At 33.6% G+C, this 23,485-nt stretch overlaps 2 protein-coding genes across 7 annotated transcripts in view; one reads left to right on the top strand and one right to left on the bottom strand.

The window, feature by feature from the left end:
* Nucleotides 1–16,431, top strand: part of LOC138707291 (sodium/potassium-transporting ATPase subunit beta-2-like) — a 42,614-nt gene extending 26,183 nt beyond the window's left edge. Inside the window, exons 5-8 of the mRNA XM_069836608.1 lie at nucleotides 3,332–3,442; nucleotides 6,953–7,121; nucleotides 14,126–14,302; nucleotides 16,304–16,431. Coding sequence (XP_069692709.1) covers nucleotides 3,332–3,442; nucleotides 6,953–7,121; nucleotides 14,126–14,302; nucleotides 16,304–16,431 — 585 coding nt within the window. The remainder of the gene's footprint in view (nucleotides 1–3,331; nucleotides 3,443–6,952; nucleotides 7,122–14,125; nucleotides 14,303–16,303) is intronic.
* On the bottom strand, nucleotides 15,216–23,448 carry LOC138707955 (uncharacterized). Of its 6 annotated transcripts, XR_011334482.1 has the most exons (10): nucleotides 23,181–23,448; nucleotides 20,172–22,578; nucleotides 19,677–19,836; nucleotides 19,292–19,556; nucleotides 19,026–19,154; nucleotides 18,726–18,937; nucleotides 18,553–18,647; nucleotides 16,691–18,232; nucleotides 16,404–16,434; nucleotides 15,216–16,095 (listed from the first exon to the last, which is right to left on the bottom strand). XR_011334482.1 is itself a non-coding variant. In XM_069838031.1 (9 exons), the coding sequence occupies exons 4-9, from the start codon at nucleotides 19,311–19,313 to the stop codon at nucleotides 17,371–17,373; spliced, it is 651 nt and encodes a 216-aa protein (XP_069694132.1). In that variant the 5' UTR covers nucleotides 19,314–19,556; nucleotides 19,677–19,836; nucleotides 20,172–22,578; nucleotides 23,181–23,448; the 3' UTR covers nucleotides 15,216–17,370. The 6 variants fall into 6 exon arrangements, 3 of the variants coding, with proteins under 3 accessions (XP_069694132.1, XP_069694130.1, XP_069694131.1); XR_011334481.1 differs by having other exon boundaries at nucleotides 16,404–18,232; XR_011334480.1 differs by having other exon boundaries at nucleotides 15,216–16,434.
* Between the last annotated feature and the right edge of the window lie 37 nt (nucleotides 23,449–23,485).

The following is a 23,485-nucleotide window of genomic DNA, read 5'->3' as shown; positions in this document are numbered from 1 at the left end:
GAAGAGTACGTGCCGATACGTACAGTAACGCCGGTAGTGGCAGTAATGTGAACTGTTTGGAAATACGTACTGTCGGGATATGGGGAGAGGGTTAAGACGATTACTTACGTATTTGTTGACATTAACTTCGACGGTCAACATGGACACGGAGCATTTGATTTGTGTTGTGGAATGTTACCGTACGCAACCGATGATAACAAATACCCTGCGTACGACTTGCCGGCGCAAAACACAGTTCGAAAGAGGTTATGGTAGCACACAGTCCGTACAGACCGCCATCTGTTGCTACGACGTTCAAGTTATACCGTACACGTTCTCAAGTTCAGATTGAAGAACGCCTTAAATAATAGGCAACTTCTCTAACATATAAGCTGAAACTCGCTTCAAATCGGTGACCCAACAACAGTGACGTCATGACACACTTTGAAATGAACACCCAGTATCAGGAGTTAAGTATCACCTCGAAAGAAATATAAAATTAAGGAAAACATTATTTTGATTGGACATTCTTTTCTCCTAGCTGTGTCAGAATATTTTTGACTTAAGATGAACAATATTGCTATTTTCTTGTTTCCAGTCCCTGTAAATAATTTCTTCACAATTCCTAATAGATGCATATATAGGGTGATTCACGAGGAAAGGTAAAAAATTTGGGATGTGAATTCTGAAGTCATTCTGAATCAAAAAGTTCATATGAATATAGGTCCGTTTTCGAACGGTTACGGAGATATGGCTCTTTGATTTCACAAAAACTTCTGAGATTCCATTATACTAATTTGCATTGAGAGACAGATAACGGAAAAATTTAAAGTTTATATTCACGTATGCATGCATACCTAATATTCTAGATGTCGGGGTCGAAGTTTTCGCACGTTTTGAAACGCACCTCCTTCTTCTTCAATGCACTGTTGCACTCGGGCGTGAATCGCTTGGGAGAGTTGCACGTTTTTCTTTATGCCGCATCCAAAATACGGTCTATTAGGGTCTCTCTCGTTTCCCTTTTCCTTTGCTATACCAAGGCTTTCATCCAACCTCGTCATAGACAGTAAAATCGATATGGTACCCTTCTGTTTGGAAAGCATTGTTCATATTCAGCAACAGCACGCAAGGTACTTCCATTGCACAAACCATAAACATACACAATATCGGCGTATTCTGTAGTCGAAAATTTATAACGCATCTTGAAAAACACAACTTAACACTTCCGATAACTGTACCTGTATAACTAGTGTATTGTAGGTAGCTGACTGAATTGCTGTGAACTGATAACCACCCAGTTTGTTTCTCATATCTACACCGCTCACAATGCAGGTTCCAATGTTACGTCATTCATTGCGACCTTGACCTTGTCTCACGTCAGCAGCATATGGTAACATCTGATTCACATTGGGGCGAGACGTTTTACCAAAGAAATGCTTCTAGCTCCACCATCGTTCGAAAATGGACCTATGTTCATATGAACTTTTTCACTCAAAATGGCCTAAGATATCATATCATAAATTTTTTACCTTCCCTCGTGAATCACCCTATATAGCTATTATGACGTTCTTGAATAAATCTCATACATATTTCATAATCATAACCATTTTTGCTTCATGTTTTATAGCTATTTTTTTTAAATTAATGTATCTTTTGGTAGTGTTACTATTTCTTTGTAGATCTTAACTTTCAGTTTTATTAATTTATTAATTATATATTAAAATTGTATAGTATACTACTTTGTCAGGCAACCTTTGTTTAGGGGAAGTATGTTAAAATTAAATTCATATTAGAGATCTTGTTTTGTGTGTGTGTCGTGCGTGTGCGTGAGTGCATTGGAAAAAGTAGGAAATGAGAATTTCAGACAGAAAATAAATATTCAGAATTCCTTGCTAGACTGCTAGACTTTTTAAAATACGGAGAGAGTGGTATGGGTGTGAGCAAAACAAATGTGAGCAACGATTACCAAGCAAGATTTTAGAATGTATTCCAGCTGGTAGAAGGAAAAGAGCCCGACCTAGAATACATGAAAGGATTAGAAGAAAGTATAAAAGTGGAGCGGGAACATTGGAGCAATAAATTTTGTTTTTGGACACAAGGAAGATGATTATATACAGAGTGTGTCACGAAGTTTGTGCAATACTCTAGGATGTGATTTCTGGCAATATTCTGATGAAAAAAAGTTCATATAAACATATGTCACATTTTTTAAACTGAGTGAGTTACGCCATCCTGAATGTTAAACATAAATGTAGATATTATGAAGGTTTAAGTATTTAAATTATTTACAACAATAGTACTGGGTGTATCATAAATTCATTAAAGAACATTCACATTATTACTCAAATGAGAAATCTGTATTAAAGCCGGTTTTCAAAGACCCCAGCTTCTGCAGTAATACTCGTAGCTGCCTGAGTGTGAACTGTGCGTGCTACATTCCCTAACTTCCGTTGTTTGGATGCTAGATAGATATGTTGTACCAGTGTTGAGTTATCTCTAACCATGACCCTGATGTCACGAGATTTTTTGTCGCTGCTATCAGCTGTACTGTAACACATACAGCTCCAGATTTTCAGAGAGAGAAAGTTCACAAGAATGCATGTTATGGAAGAAAGAAACGTGATTTTATCCGAAACTATTAAAAATCGGACACATGTATATAGGAACTTTTTTTCATCAGAATGATGTCGGAAATCACATCCTAGAATATTGCACAATCTTCGTGAAACACCCTGTATATTGTGTATCTAACATAAACTGGTATTGTCGACCTGGTTGGCAAGTTGGTATAGTGCTGGCCTCCTATGCCCAAGGTTGCGGGTTCGATCCCGGGCCAGGTCGATGGCATTTAAATGTGCATAAATGCGACAGGCTCATGTCAGTAGATTTACTGGCATGTAAAAGAACTCCTGCGGGACAAAATTCCGGCACATCCGGCGACGCTGATATAACCTCTGCAGTTGCGAGCGTCGTTAAATAAAACATAACATTTAAACTGGTATTTATTATTATTATTATTATTATTATTATTATTATTTAGCTAAGTTGTTTCATTGTGGTTGCATTTTACAGTTCCAGTTATTCACAGAATTGGGCTTGCCAGGTCTCCCATATTTTACTCACATTTTCGCCAGTCTCCTATTTCACGTATTTGATAATATTTTCTCCCGTAATTAATTAATTAAAATGTTAAATATGAAAAGTGCTATGATGCTATGGAAGTTATTCTCATTACAGTATTCTAGCTGTGAAGTGATGTATGAATACCATTGAATGTAAATAAATACAATACAAAGGTAGTACTAGAAATTGCGATAATATACTCCTGAAACTTTCTGATGTCTCTTCGCAGATATATGACTGGGAGCCAGTGTTCTACAATGACACAAACAGTCTGCCTAAGTCGATGCCGTTAGAACTAAAGAAACATATTCATGAAATAAATATCACTAATGAAAGTCAGGTTTGTACCTCCTCTCAAAATATGTGTACCGATATTGGTAATCATTGACCTGTGTGTGAATGACTCTTAGACTTGTGTGTTCAATTTCAGGACTCTGTAGTCATTGAAGCAACCATTATTTGCTTACAGTTTATTATAATCTGATTTAATATGTAATATTTAAAGAAAATAGCTACAGAGTTTACAATCTCGATTGCCTCACTGTATACTAGTCATTTCACAGAACATAGTGCCATATCAGAATCAATGTGAATTATAAAAGTAGGGACTGTTCTTTAAACTTATGATTAAAATATAAGTAGTATTAAGAGTACAATAATTAAATGCTATTTTAATGTTTAATCTCATCTTAAATTAAAACGGATGTTCGTAATGATGTGTAGCTGCTCATAGACAAGCTTTGCATCATTTCAATAAATTGTTGAACACTAGACCCAGTAGCCTACGACTTAGCCTATTCAGTGGTGTTATGGCAGAAGGTGATATGTACAATTTTGGCAGGAATATTTTATTGTCTAGCTATGTTGCAAATGTAGTTTTTAAATTTATGGCAAAATATGGTATGTCTACTCCCATTAGTAGCTAATATTAATATTAATTTAAAAAGTACCAGTATTCCTTCTAATGTATCTGTGATTTTTTCTGAAAGAGTAGACTTTAAAACTGCTCTCCTGTAAAATAAGGAAAATATAGGTATATCAGCTTATGCTGTAACACCATAGAATTAAAAACTAACTCGTGGAGAACAATAGTAAGGCGATTCGTGAGAAATTATCCTTGCAATTCTGTTCCAGGTAAGGAAACTGTTCGTGAACTTGTTAAAGAGCTATGTCAAACAGGATCTCTTAAACACGTAAAACCTGTTACCAGGCGCAGAGTTCTTATGGAAGAAAAATTAGTTGAAATAGGTGGAAGATGGAACATACGGTACTCCAAAATATGTATCAACTTGCTCATGAAACAGGCGTTTCAAAATCATCAGCAAGAATTGTCATTAAACTGCTTAAATTAAACCCTTACCGTAAAGTGGGGTGACTTTGAACGCTGAGGTGACTTTGAACAGTAATGTAGCGCCTTTCTAAATTAAATGCTGTACCCAATTGCGAAAAAACTGTTTAAGTTGTCAATAAATTAGTTCAGTTTTTTCGCAATTGGGTACAGCATTTAATTTAGAAAGGCGCTAAATTACTGTTCAAAGTCACCTCGGCGTTCAAAGTCACCCCACTTTACAGTATCTATAAAATTATATTGTTTCACGAATTGTTATTGAGTGATCACACGATTAGAGTCATATTTTAAAATTGGAATCTGGAGAGTGGATCCTGAATTAAGCATATTTTCAGATGAAGCATTATTCGAATTATATGTGCACCATAGACAGAATAGAACGATTTTCTGGGAGGGGGCAACAATATGGCAATAAAATAAGCTAATTCGTAGATAGTTACGGTATATATTATCATGAGCATATAAATGCGCCCAAAAGCATAAAAAAAGACAAATGCATACCTTTTTTTTTTTACGGAAGTGGGACTCAAAAGTTTGCACCACAGCCAGACGCTTATTGTGCTTATCACTCCTGTTCTGTGAGTCCTAGGTCCAAAGCCGAAAGTTACCCAGCAATTCCGCTTCAATTAGTTGAATGAAAATCTCGAAAAAATCCCCAATCACGTAATTTGTCCCAATGGAGATTGAATCTGGACCCACTCGTTTTACAGTCAAACATGCTAACCATTACTCCACAGCAGTATACAATACGTACACAATGTATTGACAAGATCTGAAGAACCTTGGGTGAACTACAGAACTGTGTCCGCTTTGCCATTTACCACTTGTATGGTCACTAGTTGTAGGTTGAATACTATTGCAGCTGCATCAACACTTACGCTATTATCCGTAGTTTTATCAAGTTCTTCACTATTATGTATATTAATAATTTTGTTTCTACTTTGTTCTATACTTTTAAGAAAAGGAAAATTTATCTTGCGAACTCACTGTCACCTGATGCGAACTGAATGAACTCTCTCTATAAAATGTTTCAGGCTTGTCCCAGTTCTTTCATATCCATATTATAAAAATAAAAGTCACATAAAGAATGCCTATAGGCAATACTTAGAAACATAATTTTTACCTAAACGTTGTTTGCATATTAATTTGCGGTATTATGCTTCCTACATAACTAATGCTAGAGAGAGACAGTAATCTATATCACTCTGACTTGGGGGTGCATTGCTTACCTAAGCCTCCCCTGTATCTTCGTCTATGATGGGCAAGTCATACCACAAAACAACTGGTACCAGAGCACAGAAAATCACCAGCTTGTGCATGAAGTTCTATTGCATGATGAAAAAGTCTGTTGTGTGGTGTGGTTTGAATACACACGGAACAATAAGGCCAATTTTTTTATGAAAAAGATTCTGCTACTGCACAAACTCCTTACGAATCACTACATCTTATTGCAGAGATTTTTTAGGACAGAGTTACCAGCACTGTATTGTGGCCCCCTTGTATAGCTCCAGTTTCACTCTAAGTAAATTTTATTTTTGGGCAAACTTAAAAGATACGCTGGTAGTTTATAAGAACCATTCTCACACAATAGAGGAACTAAAAGAAAACATCACTCGAGAAATTGCTTAAATCGCACCTGAGGAACTAATGCATATGTCGAAAATGTGTAGGTAGCTGGAGAGACAAAATATTCAACAATTCTTGTATCACAGATTAATACTCATTACAATCAGCATTATATATCAATTCATGGTTTCAGTGAAAATAGTTATATTGCGCGCTATTATTAGCAGTGACATTGACTCCCTTTTTCTGTCTGCAACATAGGTTACCACTAGCACGAAATGGAGTTTGATGGCCCGAAATACTGCTGACTGCTCTGTAGTAGCAGCCTATAGATGATGGTAGTGATTAACACTATCATCATGAGGAAGAGGAACTCCAATATTAACAATACTGTCATCATTCTTACGACTTATGCGATAATTAATGCTTAACCAAATTAATGGTGCAATACACCATATCATTCCGTAAGAATATTTTTACATTGATTAAAAAAGTCTCTGTTTTACATAAAAGCACATAAATTTCATATATTCCACTTCAAACACCAGACTTTGTGCTGAACTTTGAGAGATTTTAAATAAAATTCCGTCTGTATTGCAGTCAGTGGATACAGTGTAGGTATGCTGTTTACGTTGAACTTTCACAAACACTGTAACAATATTCACAAAATAATTTAATGTTATTGTGTTTGCCCTCTATTGCTAACCTTTCATTTTCATTTCCATCATTCCTGCTGGCTAGAATAATTAATTTTACTTGTAAATGTTATGAAAAAATTTACTCGTGGTATATCAGTGTTACTAAATTAAAATTTGAAAGTAATACATTTAGAATGAAAGTCACATTATCGGAACCTAAAAATCTAACCTTAAAGGGAATATATTTACATCAATAATTGTTCAAAACTAATTAAAACAATGTTCTAATATTTTTCAGTTGAACACTGTGTGGCTGACATGTGGAGGGTTGAAACCATATGACAGAGAGAACATTGGACCTGTTGAATACATACCAAGAACAGGTTTTCCAGGATATTTTTATCCATACACCAACAAGAAAGGCTACCTCTCTCCACTTGTCGCTCTTCACTTCATTGAACCTAAACGTAAGTTTTTTTTTTATCTTAAAGTCTTTTCATAGGTTCTATTGGGAAATTTAAAAACTCAGTTTGTTGCATATTAATGTAAGAAACGTTAATACCAAAATTAATTTATATTAAAACATTAACATAAAATTTCACTCAGGAATGGCAAATAAGTACTATATCAGATCATCTATTCAATAGCTTTCCCTGAAATATTTGGTTTCCTTTTTATTTTTCTTCTACAGAAATTTGTCACAATATATTATCAGGTCGTAAGTGTTTATTTTCTCTCTCTTAATCATGAGAATTGATTTCATGTATACAGAGTTAATAGAAGGATCACTCTGCTACATCAAGGTTTTCTTACCAATTATTATTATTATCAATCTTTTAATCAATTAGAACATTGTATAAATCCAGAGTAAAATTACTTATGGATGAAAAAGCTATTAGTACAAATATTGAACAGAATGGGTTGAGTTCAAACAAATAATATAAAAAGCTGCATCAGAAGTTTTAGGGAAGAGAAAACCACGAAGAAAGAAACAAGGACTCTATGTCTGGAATGAAGAATTAGATAATATTATAAAGAAGAAAAAAGATTTATATTTAAAATGGCTAGCATCTAAAACACAGGAAGCACTAGAAGCTTATAAGACCTGCAGTAAAGAAACAAGAAAAATGGTCAGGGAGGCTCATAAATCTAGCTGGGATAAATATATTGCAAATATAGAAAACGATATACATGCAAGACAGACAATGGAAACACCTGAATAGAATAATGAAACACCTGAACGGAGATGAAAAAGATGTTGCAAACTTACAGCTGTTAGACTCTGACGAATGGCTTTTATACTGTAAAAAACTATGGACCAAAGATAATTATAAACTAGGGCCAGAAATATGGGATAACACATTAATCACAGAAGTAGATAACCTGGAATTACACGAACTCGAACAGGCTCTAGATAATTCTAAAAATAGGAAAGCTCACGGTCACAATATATTATCAGGTCGTGTTTATTTTCTCTCTCTTAATCATGAGAATCGATTTAATGTATACAGAGTTAATAGAAGGATCACTCTGCTACATCAAGGTTTTCTTACCAATTATTATTATTATCAATCTTTTAATCAATTAGAACATTGTATAAATCCAGAGTAAAATTACTTATGGATGAAAAAGCTATTAATACAAATATTGAACAGAATGGGTTGAGTTCAAACAAATAATATAAAAAGCTGCATCAGAAGTTTTAGGGAAGAGAAAACCACGAAGAAAGAAAAAAGGACTCTATGTCTGGAATGAAGAATTAGATAATATTATAAAGAAGAAAAAAGATTTATATTTAAAATGGCTAGCATCTAAAACACAGGAAGCACTAGAAGCTTATAAGACCTGCAATAAAGAAACAAGAAAAATGGTCAGGGAGGCTCATAAATCTAGCTGGGATAAATATATTGCAAATATAGAAAACGATATACATGCAAGACAGACAATGGAAACACCTGAATAGAATAATGAAACACCTGAACAGAGATGAAAAAGATGTTGCAAACTTACAGCTGTTAGACTCTGACGAATGGCTTTTATACTGTAAAAAACTATGGACCAAAGATAATTATAAACTAGAGCCAGAAATATGGGATAACACATTAATCACAGAAGTAGATAACCTGGAATTACACGAACTCGAACAGGCTCTAGATAATTCTAAAAATAGGAGAGCTCACGGTCACAATATATTATCAGGTCGTGTTTATTTTCTCTCTCTTAATCATGAGAATCGATTTAATGTATACAGAGTTAATAGAAGGATCACTCTGCTACATCAAGGTTTTCTTACCAATTATTATTATTATCAATCTTTTAATGAATTAGAACATTGTATTAATCCAGAGTAAAATTACTTATGGATGAAAAAGCTATTAGTACAAATATTGAACAGAATGGGTTGAGTTCAAACAAATAATATAAAAAGCAGCATCAGAAGTTTTAGGGAAGAGAAAACCACGAAGAAAGAAACAAGGACTCTATGTCTGGAATGAAGAATTAGATAATATTATAAAGAAGAAAAAAGATTTATATTTAAAATGGCTAGCATCTAAAACACAGGAAGCACTAGAAGCTTATAAGACCTGCAGTAAAGAAACAAGAAAAATGGTCAGGGAGGCTCATAAATCTAGCTGGGATAAATATATTGCAAATATAGAAAACGATATACATGCAAGACAGACAATGGAAACACCTGAATAGAATAATGAAACACCTGAACAGAGATGAAAAAGATGTTGCAAACTTACAGCTGTTAGACTCTGACGAATGGCTTTTATACTGTAAAAAACTATGGACCAAAGATAATTATAAACTAGGGCCAGAAATATGGGATAACACATTAATCACAGAAGTAGATAACCTGGAATTACACGAACTCGAACAGGCTCTAGATAATTCTAAAAATAGGAAAGCTCACGGTCCAGATAATATAGATACAGAGCTATTAAAATATTTACCACAAGAAATGAAAGGTAGACTATTAGATATTTTAAATCAATGTTGGATACAAAAGAAGATTCCTAAAGAATAGAAAGATTCATTAATAATACCAATTTAAAAAAAAAGGCGATAAATTAAAATGAAAATTATAGAGGCATTAGCCTAATAAACACTGCATATTAAATATACACCAGAATCTTAAATAAGAGACTATGTAATATTGTAGAAACAAAATTCCTTTGGAAGAATAATCAGGGTTCCGAAAAGGGAGATCCTGTACTGATAATATATTCACTTTAAAATTACTTACAGAAAACATAAGAGAATTTAATTGTCCAACTTATATAATAATTGTAGACTTCAGTAAAGCATTTGATAGACTCGATAGAGATCAATTATGATATTGATATTGACACAATATATTGTCCACACCTGTGGAGTAACGGTCAGCTCGTCTGGCCGCGAAACCAGGTGGCCCGGGTTCGATTCCCGGTCGGGGCAATTTACCTGGTTGAGGTTTTTTCCAGGGTTTTCCCTCAACCCAAGATGAGCAAATGCTGGGTAACTTTCGGTGCTGGACCCCGGACTCATTTCACCGGCATTATCACCTTCATCTCATTCAGACACTAAATAACCAAAGCTGTTGATAAAGCGTCGTAAAATAACCTACTAAAATAAAAAAAATAAAAAGACACAATATATTAAACATTTAAACGATATATTTGACTGACTGTAACAGTAGATCTTAAAATAATTTTTAGTTTTGATTTGACTGAAGCATATTTAAATTTATGAAAATTGTTTTGAACAATATAGGCGTGAGTTCACTGGTAGTTGACCAGTTAAGGAACATTCGTTTCTTAAATCTCCATTTTGTTTGTAGATAAAGTCACAAGGAAAAGATTTCTAGAGTAAATAAGGATATTAAAATGTTGACAAAAGCAATGGTGCTATTCAATACTTGTTTAAAGCAATGTAACATGATGAAGCCACTGACATGGCTCAGTCAGTTAAGGCGCTTGCCTGCCAGTCTGAAATTGCGCTCGGGCGCGGTTTCGATCCCCGCTTGGGCTGATTACCTGGTTGAGTTTTTTCCGAGGTTTTCCCCAACCGTAACGTGAATGCCAGGTAATCTTTGGCGAATCCTCGGCCTCATCTCGCCAAACACCATCTCGCAATCTCCAATCTCAACGACGCTAAATAACCTCGTAGTTAATACAGCGTCGTTAAATAACCAACTAAAAAAAAGATGAAATTTATTTTTACACTAACAGCTTACAAAAATACCAGTAGTTGACCTCTATGTGTCAGTAAGTGACCAGTTTTTCGACCAATAGTTGACCACTACTAAATCAAATTTGATATGGCTATTTTAACACAGAAGACACACTTATATTTTATTACATAAAAATGCACTTGCATTCTAACCAAGACTTTTACCTGCAAAACTGAAAGTTTGAATCGCATAAATATGTCTTTTTTTTATAGTTTTCCTGCGTTCAGAATAAACACACTGCACTGTATTCTCCGATATAGTATCAGGATCTTCTTGTGCTGGCTACTTGAACACATTTGCAGCCACGTGTTGAGCAAATTCATCAAAATCTTCTTCCTCTTTCTTTACCACTTTTCCCACAAAGTAAACGACAAGTTTTCATCGCTATATATATTTCACAATGAACCAAGTTCCGCCTTTCACATGGTTCCCATCATTACTGCTTTGGTTGTTGCCATCTTCCTCAGAAATGTCCAAAAGTATATCATCAATGTCCGATGATAAAGTCTGGAATTCTAACTCTAACTCGAACTCAGAGATATCTGACTGAGAGACCTCTAGTTTTTTAGATTTTTTGCTATCAGACCTTCCTTGATTACTTCTGTCTCTTGTCCTTTCCTCGCATTGTGTTTTCTTCCTTCCTTCCACATTTCTTTCTTTTTGTTAACATCTAAATCCTAATGATATTGTAGCCACCTGTTACTCGTAATATCATGTGGTAACTCATTTTTCTGCAGCATTTCCTCAATCTACACATCTTCTCCATTTTGCTGTGCTTCTTCAACATTATTGTTCTTATGACAAGTCAATATGGCACCATCAGAATGTTGTTAAAATCATTTGGTTGTATGCATCTTTTCCATAATTTTAACCAATTGTAGGAGAGTTCAGATGCCACGTCATCTCCAGTCCATTTTACATTAGCTGCAACAGTTCTGAATTCTTCAGTGCATCCAGGTTTCATAACCGATTCCAAATACAACTGACATTTCACATAAAACTTAGTTGGTTTGAGGTTCACAGTTCCATTTCTATCAACCCACAGACTCATGACTCATACATCCAGAATAATTTACTGCATTTGTGTCAATTAGGAAGGTGTTGCATTTATGGAAGCCATTCTGAGATGGCTCTTTCATCGAATACTCGCTCTGTAATGACTGACCAAAATTTGTTTTTGATACTACACATCTCTTATACTCATATGGCAAATCCTCAACTGCATTTTGCCAGACAGTTTTTAAGGTTGTAGAATGTGTGTAGCATTTAAAAGCGAGGCAAACTGAAGAATTTTATTTTCTGCACACAATTTGGCAACTACTGTGACCACCAATAATTTAGGTGAAGGCATTCTATCTTTCAGCTTATTAGTCAGGGTGGAATGTAGTATTCCATATTTTCTTGCAATTTGAGAATTGGAATAGAGTCATTTGAGCATCCTTAATTCCATTATTTAAGGATTATTTTATATATTTGAAGACTTTTTTTCCATTTTTTGACCTAGTCATACGAAATAGTTGCAAACATTTAAAACACAGATTATATACAATCTACGTAATTTACATAAAAAAGTCAGGAGCACATTTGCAAGTGATGGACACCTACTGGATATCACTTTATTTTAAACTGGTCCAGTAGTTGAATGTCTGGTCAACTACCGGTACTGGTGCTTGATAATAATTAAGAAATAGTAAATGACCTTACTTACTTACTTACTGGCTTTTAAAGAAACTGAAGGTTCATTGTCGCCCTCATATAAGCCCGCCATTGGTCCCTATCCTGAGCAAGATTAATCCATTCTCTATCATCATATCCCACCTCCCTCAAGTCCATCATAATATTATATTCCCACCTATGTCTCGGCCTCTCTAAAGGTCTTTTTCCCTCCGGCCCCCCAACTAACACTCTATATGCATTTCTGGATTCGCCCATACGTGCTACATGCCCTGCCCATCTCAAACGTCTGGATTTAATGTTCCTGTGTCAGGTGAAGAATACAATGCTTGCAGTTCTGTGTTATGTAACTTTCTCCATTCTCCTGCAACTTCATCCCTCTTAGCCCCAAATATTTTCCTAAGCACCTTATTCTCAAACACCCTTAACCTATGTTCCTCTCTCAAAGTGAGAGTCCAAGTTTCACAACCATAAAGAACAACCGGTAATATAACTATTTTATAAATTCTAACTTTCAGAATTTTTGACAGCAAACTGGATGATAAAAGCTTCTCAGCCGAATAATAAGAGGCATTTCCCATATTTATTGTGTGTTTATTTTCCTCCCAAGTATCATTTGTATTTGTTACTGTTGCTCCAAGATATTTGAACTTCTCCACCTCTTCAAAAGATAAATTTCCAATTTTTATATTTCCATTTCGTACAATATTCTCGTCACAAGACATAATCATATACTTTGTCTTTTCGGAATTTACTTCCAAACCTATCTCTTTACTTGCTTCCAGTAAAATTCCCATGTTTTCCCTAATCGTTTGTGGATTTTCTCCTAACAATGAACACCCCTATTAATTCACTGAACAACAAATTTTTACTTTTTGTCTTGCTCCGAAATAAAAATAGGTGAATATTACTAATATGTGTGCCCTAAATCTGAATTTAAAATCGAAATTGTCCCATCATGTACCAATGTCCGGGGAAAGTGAATTGACTTCTTTATAAAAAATATTTTTTTTTTTTTAATTTTCATTGCTACTGATAAAATTATAACACACTAGGGATTCAAAATAACTCATAAAACTTGAAAAATGTGTACTGGATATGCTAACAGCCATAAGAAAAAGGAAATAAGTGATAAACTCATAAAATGCATTAGAATTTGTTTTCGTTTACAACCCCCAACCCATTCCTGGGGGAACGCTTAGCAGAAAGTGAAATCATAGTATATCTTAAAAACCTTACGTGAAACGAAGAAAAGAGATGCATTTTCGGATTCAGCGCACACCAAACCATAAGGGACACATTGTTTTAAATCGGAGCAAAATTCCTGTTGTTCTGTGATTCGTAGGAACTATAAAAACTGAAAATGTGTATGTACATAGTCACTACAAATTTCCGGCTTTCTGTAATACCATCATTTCCTGTTACACTGTTGTCAAATGAAATAAAGAGATGTTAAATGTTATATATAACTGAAGAAATATTTTTGGAGTGTAGCCAGAATGCTTATTTTTAATTACAAGATTCCAATGTGGTCAACTACTGGTGAATTCACCCCTAATGGTAATTTCCAATTCACAGTTTATAAGAAGTCCAGCACTGAAGTAGAAGAAGGAAACTACATGGAATGCAACTACACCAGTCCTGCCCCTCCTGAGGGCAAAGTGTGCAGTGTGGACATTGATATACTCGACACAACATATAATGACGTACCAAATAATCAAACACGGCTGCACTTCAGTGCTACCAACCTTGAACGTAAACCACTAATGTTAATAATGTTCATGGCTTAAACTACCTTGTTGTTTCTCTTATCTCGCAATCAGTTCTTCTTAAAACTATATTACATCCATCCCTATTATTTATTTTTCATTTATTTTGGTACACACATTCCTCTTTGAAACCTGATCAGCAAGAATTTGAATAAACATATAAGTGGAATAGTAGACAGCCTAATTATATTGCATATTAAATTGCCCTATTTTTTTTCGAGGCTATCATCCCAGAAGGGCATATGAGCAAAACTACACCTTTACATTAGAACCATTTAAATATAGAATAATTATTCTATCCTTGTTTACATAACAAGGCATTCCTGATCCTTCCTCATGCCCACTGTAATTAATAAACGTTAGTTCAAACAAAGTTTCTATTGAAATATTTCAATAACCCTGCATTTGTTCATACTCCCTTCTGGTATGATGTCCTCGAAATATTCAATAGGGCAATAGGATTTTTGAAATTAAATAAATAAAAATTTTAATAAACAGATAATGAAAATGTAAAATATCGTACTTACTTTTGATTTCCAATTTCTATGCAAGAATTAACTTTGTATGATGGAATTTGTTTCAACCAGCAGAAGGAACAGAATTGAAATATTTGTATTATTTCAGGACTAATGGAAAAGTGTGTGTGACATAATAATCAAACTTTTTTTTATTATATACATATATTTATATAGAACATTATGGAATGATACATTCAATCAGGATAATACAATGTTAGTATTCCAGCCTTTGCCTCAGGAGTGAGAGGATACTTTGACAAGGGACAGGTTGCAATTAACATGTATATTTTTTTATTCTCTCATACAAACTTAATATAGGTAAATAATGTATTATAGTTAGGCAACAACAAAGAAATTAGACAATAAATAATCAACTTACTATTTTCTGTGTAATATCAAACTTATTTTTCTGAAAATACAAAGTGATACAAAAATAAAATAATTATAATTTTCTGACAGACATATTATGGTCCTCGAGCATTCATGTTCTTTGCACAATGTTCTAATAATTCTGAAATTGGTCATATTGTCGAATTTCCAGACATCCTCTGCTTTAAGTAGTCCCTTGATCATATTCGGTGGAGCTATCTTGGCATCATAAGATCCTTTGAGACTGAAAAAAAGACAGATGTTGATTTAAGAGATGGTCAATATTAGAAGGGGATCTGTGTATGTTTTACACAAGAAACTTGTGACACATAAACCCTTTTAACACCAACAGTAAATGAATGAATTTTTTAGTGGTCATTATGCTGACAACACTGGACTTGTCAATAAATCACGTGTCATTAGAAAAGGAGGAAAAATTAAAATTAGAATCAAGAAAATATGTTATACATAGTATATAAATTAACACTGGATTAATAAGATTTGTATCTAAAAATGTGACATCAAGCTCTGAAACAGAAATGTTGAAAATAAGCCAACTTTCAATGCATATCTCAAGGGCCTGGCAAGTTTTGAAGCAAAATACCACCCCCACAGAAATTTATTCCTTGGTTTTTTAAAATACATAAATCTAGCTATATCATATTAAAAAAAAAAAGGGGGTAAAGAAAGCAATGATAGGTTTTGATATGAGATGTCTGATCATCAGAGACACATTTACTTTCCTTGACTTAATGATGGGCTCTGATACGCCTATCCAGCTGTATGTCATTGTGCAATCTTCTGTCACGGATGTCAGAAGGTTGGTGCATTCAGCGAAGAGACCAACGAAATAAGCTTCACTCGTTTCTTGGAGCACCATGATAGCTAATCCCTGGAAGTGAAAATCTGTTGTTAAGTCCTAAGCAATTTCAGAATAATAGAAAAGAACACAGCTTGAAATTATCGGTGATGAGATCATACAGCCTCATTGTATTTTAAAGTACAGAAATCTGTCTATACTTTATATTGTAAAAAAAAAATAGTAGGTTGTGATATGAGGTGTCTGATCATCAGAGACACTTTTACTTTCCTTGAATTAGTAGTGCTGCTGATGCGGCTGTCCAGCTGTGCCATTGTGCAAAATGGCGTGGATGTTAGAAAGGTTGGGGTATTCAAAGAGAATGATGAAATAAGACTCACCAGCTTCTTGCAGCACCATGGTACCTAATCCCTGGAAGTGAAAATCTGTTGTTCAGTCCTAAACAATTTCTGAATAATAGGAAAGATAACTTGAAATTATCAGTGATGAGATTATCCAGCCTCCTTCATCAATATTTTGAAGTAAATGTGGGAGAAAGCATACTAATTGATGCAGTATATTCAATAAATTATTTACAATGCTCTTTGTAATATAGACTTTTAAAACAACTCCAAACTCAAATTGTATTTCATATGAGGTATACAAATATTAACCACTTGTTTTTTACCTTGAAGTCCCTGATAGAGATTCAATAGGAGTGGCCAACACCTCTTCGTTATCTTCTGTGTCATTGTGATCAGCATCATCCTCTTCATCAGTATCTCTAAGATCGACAATGAACTCTTGAAATTCTGGCGCATTTCTCACTTCTTGATTATAATACTTCATAATTATTTTCTCTGTATGGTTTACTTCATTTTTCCATATATCTGGAGTTACCTGTATGCATATTCATTCATTCATTCATTCATTTATTTTATTCCATAGATCTTACATGAGCAATGAAGCTTTAAGATGTGGAACATGTCAACATTTTACAATATTACAATTACAATTTTTACAAATTTTTATAGTTTTACAATTTAGTAATTTTCTACAATTTTTACAATGTTGTACAATTTTTTTACATTTTGGCGAGATGTAGTGAGATGAAATGAGGTCCGAGGATTCGCCAAAATATTACCCGGCATTTGCCTTTTCGGTGGGGGAAACCTCGGAAAAACCCAACCAGGTAATCAAATCAAAGGGGTTGATGCCAAGGATTCGCCATAGACCATCCGGCTTCAGCCCCACGGCTGTGGAAAACCTCGGAAGAAACCAAAGTCCAAAGGGGGATCCAACCCAACCCCGAACGCAGCTCCGGATCAGCAGCCCAGCGAGTCTGCCGACTGAGCTACATCGATGGCTCTACTAAAAGTATACAATACATAGCCAATCAGATTATTAAATTTACAAACGTAAACGATCATTCATAAGTTTAGCTATATTATAATACAAAACAATTTAATTAAATTTAAGGCATAAACAATTCAACCAGTTGTGATATACATAAATTGATAATACATATCATGCAAACTACTTCAAATTACAAACACAAACAATTTATCAGTAGAGCTATATAGATTACTATTCAATTTAAAGCATATACAATTCATCGGCCAAAACTATACAAATATATACAAAACAAAGTAGCATACTTTCATTAAGCTATACAAATTTGTGCAATTAATATCAAGTAGATTAATTCAATTTATAATCATAAACAATTCATCAGTTGAGCTATACATATTACCATTCAATTTACAGTAGGTCTATATACAATTCATCAGTAGAGCTACACAGACTAGTAATCATTTTAAGAACATATACAATTCATCAGCCAAACTATACAAACATATACAGAATTTAGAATATTAAATATAATTAAATTAATTATAATTTATATAAATATACATAATTAATGTATAATTAATTACATATATATATATATATATATATATATATATATATATATAAAACTAGTATTGAAACTGCATTTTTAAATATGTAAAGAAAGATATGCTTGTGTTAACTACATACCTTGCTGAGTGCTTCATGCCATACAGACTTGGCTCGATCTAAGCCATGGCCTGGGCGTGAAGCTACTGTTTTGTTATAATAGTTCTTTGCCACTGACCACACAAGCTCAATCGCATTAAAGAAAGAATGGTATGGAGGGAGTCTCAGAACTGTGTGGCCTTCTCTTGCTAAAAGTTCATCAACAATATGTCTGAAACAAGAATGAAAGAAACATACATTATAACAAACAAGAAACATTTTTCTAATAGCTGTCATGGTGGCCCAGTTGCTAGAGCACTGGACTCATAATCCTGTGGACCCAGATCCCCAGCATACTCCTGATTTCCATATTGTGTTGGGCAAGCCCATGATCCAGGTAACACAAGAGTTTTACCCAGGAGCTCCAGTTCCCCTGTAGCATCCATATAAATCACCATTCTCATCTCATTGCGAGTATAGTGTACATCAGCCTCCTATGGCACATTATAAAAAAATTAATTTTACTAATGAATTCTCATTTTAGAAAATTACCTCTTCAAATGGCTTTTATTCCTTTTGCAGAGCTGTTGCAATTCATTCTTATTTGCATTGTCTGACACTGGGACTCCATTCTGTCTCAGCCATGTCTGCAAAAACATTGGAACATAAATAATGAAACTTAATAGCATTGTTTATCGCTCCGATTGTATAGAAATAATGTTTACCATTAACTGATCTTTTCTCCATTTTGTTGTGGGTTGCTCCTCTGCAGCTTTATTGTGGTACGATGCATTATCCATAACAATGATGGAAGGACCTACATCTCTCAAACCAACAATAAGCTGCCTTTCCACCCACTTCTGGAAAGTTTCACTATTCATGGCACCGTGGTAATCTTGGCCAGTCTTCAAATTAGATGCAAATATTAAATCTGCACCTGTAAAAGATGAAAGATGTTTATATTCTAGATAAAAAATATTATAATACAAATTACTTCGCAATATATAGTAGCTACTGTATATTACCAGGAATAAAACCATTATAGGTTCCAGCATGTACGATGACCAGTCTTCCTCCCTCAGCAGGCCGACGCATGACTCCCTGAACCTTACCACCAACAATAGCTGGTTTACTCCAAGAATGTGTTGCAGAGCCTATGAAATATACATGGAATGAATAATATTATAACTTATATTCCCTTCACTATCCTAAAATAGTGTTGTTATCCAATGCTCAGCTATCTTACCAATGAAGCCATCAACTGATTGATTAATATTGTAATAAAGCTTACCATTCATAAAAATCCGTTTCATCCAGAAAAACGACAGGCTTCGGACTCTCACTCTCCATATTCCTTACATATTCTCTTAAAAAACAGGTCCTCTTGAATTGAATATCTTCACTCTCTCTTACATATGTGAGACTGTCTTCTTTCTTCCATTTAAAACCCATTTCTTTCAAAATCGTCCTTAATGACGAAAGGGATCCCTGAAATAAATACGTAGCTTGGTTTTCCATTACATGGTCCAGCACCAGCTTTGCTGTTACTCTTTCTCCTGCATGGAAATAAAAATAGCAATGATAAAATATAAATTATAATGAGTGTAAAGTGTAAGCTATAATGTTTCAACTTAATATAATTCTTTTAAAAATGTCACTGCCATAATTATCTTTACCTCGATTCAGTCTATCATATATAAATCTTGCAATGGCTTCCTTGGAAAAATCATCAATTCCAGTTACGCATCGTGGACGTTTCTTGTGTTTCCCTGGTGTAGACAGTGGGTGCCCCTTTTCATATTTGGCAATAATTCTTTCAACTGCACTGTACGAATGCTGTAATAAAAATATGGATATTATATTAATATATTTATATTTCAAGCTTTTCATGTCTGTGATGTAAACAAATAATATACCTTTTTTTAATTATTTCTATAGACATAAAGATTATGGTTTTTCTCATATTTATAAGCTTAAAATTTTTCAAAACTAGTTGCAGATATGGATTAAACTTCACCTCACACATTAGTTTATTATGAACTCTACATTAGATTAGGATAAAAAGTCCTTGTGTAAATATTTTGAACAGTCTATTGTGGATGCATCCTTATGGAATAAGTCTGTGCTCATCCTGTCAAATATTATTTATAAAAACAGGTAGATGTACTTACACCCACAAGAACTGCAATTCTTTTCATTAGAGCCCCTTTGGTTAGACAGACATCTTCCTCTTCTGCTTCAGCCTTCAATTGTCTGTACATATTAACGACTGCTTCTCAGCCAATCCATTTGTAACGGATTCTACATGTTCACACCTTAAATCCCTTTTCTTCTAAAAAATAATTCAGTTTTACGAAATATTTTATAATTCTCTGATTATATGGAAGCCAAACATTCATTCTGAAAAATTTTGTTTTACAGTTCTTAGTTATAAAGGAGACTGACTGTTTTTAGCTGCTGTAACGGATGCTACCGCCTCTCTGTTAAATTCATGACTTACCATTATTCTCACTGAAAGTTCAGGTTCTAGGATGAGGTTAACAAATTCATCTCTTTCTTGTTTATATATTAAGAATTGCACTTCATTTCTTTACAAGAATTTTTTAGAAATGACAAAAAGGTAATTTATTAATGAATTTTATACAGTGTAACGGATTCTACATTCAATTGTAACGGATTCTACAAGTCACTTTGATATGTAGCTATGGATCTTTTATGAAGTATAAGATAGTAAAAAATTAATTTTTGAAGTGTAGTAATTTAATATTTACTATTTGAAATTAAATAAATGAACTCTGACAATAAATTAAATTATAAAGTTTAAAGGAAAAATGTATAGGAAAACAATGTAATACTGTTGGTTAGATATAGCATACACTAAAAAGAGTTTTATTTTTGTGTACAAAGAATTATTAGCTGTTTTTAGTCTCATTAATACTTTCAAGGTTACTTCTCATCATAACATTAACATCGTTGAGAAACTCTTACATTTAAGCTGTGCTGTTGAGTCCTGAAATCAAATGTTGGGAATATTTCTACATTTCTCCGAAAAAAAAAAGTACTTATCACTTAAATTTGTTATAAACTTATACCATACACTAAAAATATCTTTAATTTATATTTACAGTCTCATTAATATTTACAAGTTTATTTCTCATTAACATTAACGTCTTTGTGAAACTCGTGCATTACTCTATGTCCTTGAGTCTTGAAATCAAGAGTTGGCAATATCTCACCACAACATATCACTTCCTCATTTGGGAGCCATACACAGCATGCCCTTTTCTTTGAAGGACTCAGTGGTAGGCCTGAGTACATTTTGTACTTTTTTTACAGCTTTTCTTAAAGTGCTGGTACATTGGTAAGACCCAAAAGCCTTTTCTGGTTTTGACCCATCTATTGTCTTATTTTCTTCTGCTTTCTTTTTTCTATATTTCCTCATTGCTTCTCTCTTTGCCCATTTTAGCATATCATCCAATATTCTATCTGACTGACGCCTTACCTTTAATTGGTCCCTTTTACTTTAATCCCCCTAATGATAATAAAGTGGCGAATATTAGGACTTTTACTGTGGATATTTCATTCCCTATTAAAAATGTTTGATTAATAAATGAAATTTGATGTGATCTAACGATTGTAATGATTGTTAAAGTTAGTATTGAATAGATTAGAAAGTAAATGAATAATATATTTTCTCCAATATTTATAGTACTAATATTCACCCTATATGATTAATTGAAGAATATGTCAAAATTTTTCGGATTGAAAATTGGTTTAATCCACCAATATTTCTATCTCTATCTTTCTTCAGATATTCAGTCCATTTTTTTTATCTTCTTTCTTCTTAGTCCTAAATTTCAGCTTAGCCATACGATTATTGTATTTACTGTGATCTGCCATGATTCTGTAGAAAATTAGGCCTAAAATCGTAAAAAAAGAAAACAGGTTGTCATGTAGAATCCGTTACAGTGTAGAATCCGTTACAGTCCATTATGTTTTTAATTCACTTTAGAAATGCAAAAATATATGTAAAGGCAATGTTGGAACTGTATAATTACTTTCATGAGCTGTGGTTTTGTTTCTAATAATACTTACAATGTTACAGTAAAAAAAGACAATTTTCATGTAACGGATGCTACATTGGTTAACTGAATTTCAAATAAGATTTAAATATAATTTGGTACATACCTTGAAAATGTAACAATCATTTCAAGAAACTACAATCTTTATGCCATGCTTAAAACAAAAAATGGCTGATATCAGCTGATAAGATTGAATGCTATAGGCTGCCCAACCCACATATTTTGGAATCAATGTTGGGTACATGAAAAGTACCTACAAGAAAGATGCCTAAAACTTCTTTCACCTCTATAAAATTGAGGAAATCAAGGTGGAACCTTAAAATTTAATGTGTTTTAAACTATTTGTAGTATGAAATAATACTTCTTTCTAAATTTTATATTTTTAACTACAATTCCCACTTTTCGTGGAATGACTGTTCTTGTAAGCTGCTCTGCATCTTTCTTGATGTACAAGTTTCTGCAATCTCTCTCCTTTTGGACATGTTGTAGGCCTAATCTTAAAATGAAATGATTACTGTATTTTAAAATATGAACTACACATTAACCTAACCTCAATCTTAATTTTATTAGTTTTTATTACACTAAATATTTGTAAGGTTATGTAAACATTAGGCCTATATTACGTAATTCTTCAAAACAGCTGAACCAAACGAAACACAATTTCCTTTTGTTCTACTGTCTTCTGTGAAATGTATATAACTTACTTTCAACATAAAAGTCATTTGATACTTACATGTATATTCTAATGCACTGTTGGAAGTATTTATGGCTGCAAACTAAAACCACGTGTTTATCACTACCGGTATCTACATTTCACGAAAGACAGTGAATCGTGCCTTTGGTGTAGGTTTCTGAGAAAATCCTTATATTATGCTAAACAATATAACTATTATATAATTCATTTTAATATGAATAATTAATTGTTTTTTGTGTTCAAAGAATGATGTTACCTTCAGTAGTCACTGTTCTAAAATTAAAGTATATAACTTATTATAATACCTTAATACATATGTTAGAGTGAATCACAATACAGAACAACATTCTAATATGCATAATAATTTATTGTAATATTACAGCATATTCCAAATGTTTACTTACCACGAAACACGCACATAGGCCTACACAATATCGGTATTGTAGTTCTGAAAAGAACTATTTCAAAGTTGTGAAGTGATGAAAACAATAACTTCACATACAACTCGCCACTTTCGCAATTTATAATGTATTATAATCGCGATATACAATAAAAATATACACACAATATTAAAATTGGTGAATTTTTGCCGAACGTGATTTATCAGCCTGCTGACCGGAATCAATTGTGCCACAAAATGACTAACTATCCCAATATCTGTAACTTGCGGGTGTTAGAGGAAGTGTTGGCAGTAATGAAGAGAACTTGT

The sequence above is a fragment of the Periplaneta americana genome, chromosome 10, assembly GCF_040183065.1.
Source record: "Periplaneta americana isolate PAMFEO1 chromosome 10, P.americana_PAMFEO1_priV1, whole genome shotgun sequence".
Lineage (NCBI taxonomy): Eukaryota > Metazoa > Arthropoda > Insecta > Blattodea > Blattidae > Periplaneta > Periplaneta americana.
Note: the sequence above shows the minus strand (reverse complement) of the source record. Positions and strands in the feature narration are given on the sequence as shown.

Excerpts from the sequence above, each read along its gene's own strand:
- LOC138707955 (XM_069838029.1), bottom strand. The coding sequence starts at position 19,313 with ATGAAACGGATTTTTATGAATG. Across the intron at positions 18,938-19,025 it reads CTATAATGGTTTTATTCCTG|GTGCAGATTTAATATTTGCA; the intron begins GTAATATACAGT and ends CATCTTTTACAG. Across the intron at positions 18,648-18,725 it reads GGAGAAAAGATCAGTTAATG|ACATGGCTGAGACAGAATGG; the intron begins GTAAACATTATT and ends ATGTTTTTGCAG.